The following is a 2,993-nucleotide window of genomic DNA, read 5'->3' on the forward strand; positions in this document are numbered from 1 at the left end:
TGGCTAGATTGTCAAAATAGGAGTATTTAATACACGGAGTGGGTCTTGGGCCTGGAGATGAGTGTGTGAGGGAAGAGAGGAGGATCCTGAGTCGGGTGGAGTGAAAGGTAATTTGGAGACTCTGATCTTACTGGAGAGGAAAACGGTTCGTTTAGATTGTTTGATGTTAAATACATGTTCAGATTTGTATTTCAGGTTCGGCCACATTTGTGTTCAGAAATGCCCTTCTCATGCACTGTTTCTGTTCAGAGCCAGGCCAGCGTAAACAGGATTGGAGAAGGGGAAGATCCCCCTCAGCAGAGGGAGAAAATCTATTGTGTGCCCTGAGGGGAGATGGATCTCTAGAGTGTAAAAATGTGTGCTTGGGACCACGTGGGAAAGGGTGGAGGGTGAGGAATCGGGCAGCCAGAGAACTGAAGCTTCAGCCCTTCCTAAGCAGAGGAGTGCGGAAGGTGGGTTGCTCACAGGGTGGAGATGGGGGTTATTGCTCAGCCCCTGAGTAGGGGAACAACAGGGAACCGGGAACGTGTGTGGCAGAGGCTGGCTCTGCCAGGACGAGGTGCTGGGGGTATGAGGGTGGGGTGGGGGCCTGAGGGGTGGCTCGGAGCCCTGGCGGTGGCTGCCTGACGTCACCGGCCTCTCTGGCAATAGGCTGCGAGCTGAGCTCCCCGAAGCGGCGGCGGCGGCGACAGCGCGGCTTGGTCTCTGGCCCCTTCACTCCGCGCCTTCTGCAGCCGTTCACTGCAGCCGCGCGGCGGGGCTCCCTCCTTGCAGCCAGCTGGCGGCCCCAGGTAAGGGACACGGTGCGTCTAAGGCTCCAGGAGGCCGGCTGGCCGGGCGCGAGCGGGTAGGACAGCCCCGGCGGCCTGCGCAGGCACCCCTGGCCGTAGCTCCGGCCCCCGCCCCTGCCCCGGCCCGGGCTTGCACGCCGCCTCACTGCTCCGCAGTGCAACAGTTTGCAGCTGCCGCTTGAGAGCGGCAAGGGGGCTCGGCTGCGCGCTACGGATCTCCCTGGCTCTGTTCCCCGGGAAGAGCCTCAGGGCCCTCGGGCTGGGACTGGGAAGGCCCGAGAGAAGGTCTGTTCCCCAAACTTTGCAGGCGGGAACCCTCCCCCTTTCATTTCCAGCACCCTTAGAAAGAAGCAGGATACTGTCAAGTGGGGGGCACAGAGAGATGTGGAGAAGGGGGCGTTTGCAAGGATGTGCTTTAGCTGAGAAAGAAAGGTGCTTCAGCTTTTTTTTTTTTTTTTTGGTTGTGTGTGTTGTGGAGGGGGGGGCGGGGGGGTTGGGGAGGTACCAGGGAAGAAGGATGGAGAAAGGATGGAGCGCGATCCTGCGTGTCAGCCTCAGCCGCGGACAGAGGCGGAATGGGATGTGGCTCCAGGGTTACCCCCATGGGATTGGGACCTAAGGGATCTGCCAACGTCCAGGGAGCGAGAGTCTGGAGGGGGAGGGAAGGGAAGGGAAGATTGCGTACCCGGGGCCGGCTCGGCGGCCCGGGGTGGGTGCTGGGAAAGGTAGGATCCAGGCGAAGACATCCATTGAGAGGGCTCCGGAAAGAGGACAGTCGGCGCTCTGGGAAGCAGGGACCGCGTTCCGACGTGGCTGAGTGTGTGTTGCGATTAGAAAGTTGTGGAGTGCTCAGGGTGGCTGCTTTATCTGCTGAGTAATCGGCATCTCCGCGGTGTCGGCGCAGACCCTCTTCCCAGCAAAGTGGCGCGAACGCGGAACTGGAGGCTTTGGTGCGTGGCCAGGGGCGGGCGGGCGGGCTGGGGTCCGCGGGCTGCGGAGAAGACGGGCGGCGCCCAGCTGAGGCAGTGTGCTCAGAGGGCCGCTTTGCAGTGGCGGTGATCGTTCCGGTTCTCAGCGCTCCCCCGGGCAGCAGCTGGGATCCTAACTAAGCCTGTTCTCTTTGCAGCCTGGTGCCTTGGCAAAGGAAAAGGGCGCGCGAACACGCGTTCGAGGCGGGGCCGGAGAGGATCTCCTGGGCACCGCTCGCTCCTTGGCCGGCTTGCTTGCCCGCAGTTGCTCCCTCAGTCCTTCGCTCGCTAGCGCATCCCCTCCCACACGAGGGAGTAATTTTGGGTGGCGCGGGCTCCGTCCTCTTCTTGGCTGGTGGGAACCGTGTGCCCAGAAGAGGAAGTCTGGTGTGCCTGGCCCCTCCCAGCCCAGCGCCGATGAGTGCAAGGGAGCCCAAGGAGCTGAGGCTGGCGCTGCCGCCGTGTCTCCTCAACCGGACCTTTGCTTCCCCCAACGCCAGCGGCACGGGCAACGCGAGCGCCCGTGGCCCGGGCGCAGGAGGCGGCGGCGGCACGTGCATCACGCAGGTGGGACAGCAGCTCTTCCATTCGTTCTCCTCCACGCTGGTGCTGATTGTCTTGGTCACCCTCATCTTCTGCCTCATCGTGCTGTCCCTCTCCACCTTCCACATCCACAAGCGTAGGATGAAGAAACGGAAGATGCAGAGGGCTCAGGAGGAATATGAGCGGGATCACTGCAGCGGCAACCGCGGCGGCAGGGGGCTTCCCCAACCCGAGGGCGGCCAGGCCCCAAACCAAGCAAAAGAAAGCCGGCTGGAGAAGCAGGGAGGGGACGCTGCCTTCTGCGCCTCATCCAACGCCTCTTCTTCCCCTGGCCTCCCGTGCCAGAGTCCCTGTGCTCCTCCGCCTCCACCACCGGCCCCCAGTCCGCAAGGAGCGCACACAGCCTCCTCCTGTTTGGACCCAGCTGGCGAGGGCCTTTTGCAAACGGTGGTACTGTCCTGATTGTCTAGTCCCTCTCCTCTTCCCTTCCTCGTTTCCAGCATCTTTGCCGTCCTTGCTCTTTTTTCTCCGGCCTTCCTCTTCCACTTTCCTGTGGCCTCCCTTTCCTCTTCCTTCTTTCCTTATTTGTCTTCCCCCTACTCTTTTTCTCCTCCGCCGAGGCACTGTGCGGTATTTGTAAATATTGGGCGAGGAAAGTCTCGGAAGAAGAAATAACGCTGATAATAATACT

General features: G+C 61.5%; 1 protein-coding gene across 1 annotated transcript; it reads left to right on the plus strand.

Moving 5' to 3' along the window:
• Positions 1–2,145: 2,145 nt before the first annotated feature.
• LOC307189757 (uncharacterized protein C11orf87) lies at positions 2,146–2,764 on the plus strand (the record flags this gene model as incomplete). Its single annotated transcript, XM_079928179.1, has 1 exon — positions 2,146–2,764. The coding sequence occupies exon 1, from the start codon at positions 2,177–2,179 to the stop codon at positions 2,762–2,764; it is 588 nt and encodes a 195-aa protein (XP_079784305.1). The 5' UTR covers positions 2,146–2,176.
• Positions 2,765–2,993: the final 229 nt, after the last annotated feature.

The sequence above is a fragment of the Stenella coeruleoalba genome (genome assembly GCF_951394435.1).
Source record: "Stenella coeruleoalba genome assembly, chromosome: 8".
Classification (NCBI taxonomy): Eukaryota; Metazoa; Chordata; class Mammalia; order Artiodactyla; family Delphinidae; genus Stenella; species Stenella coeruleoalba.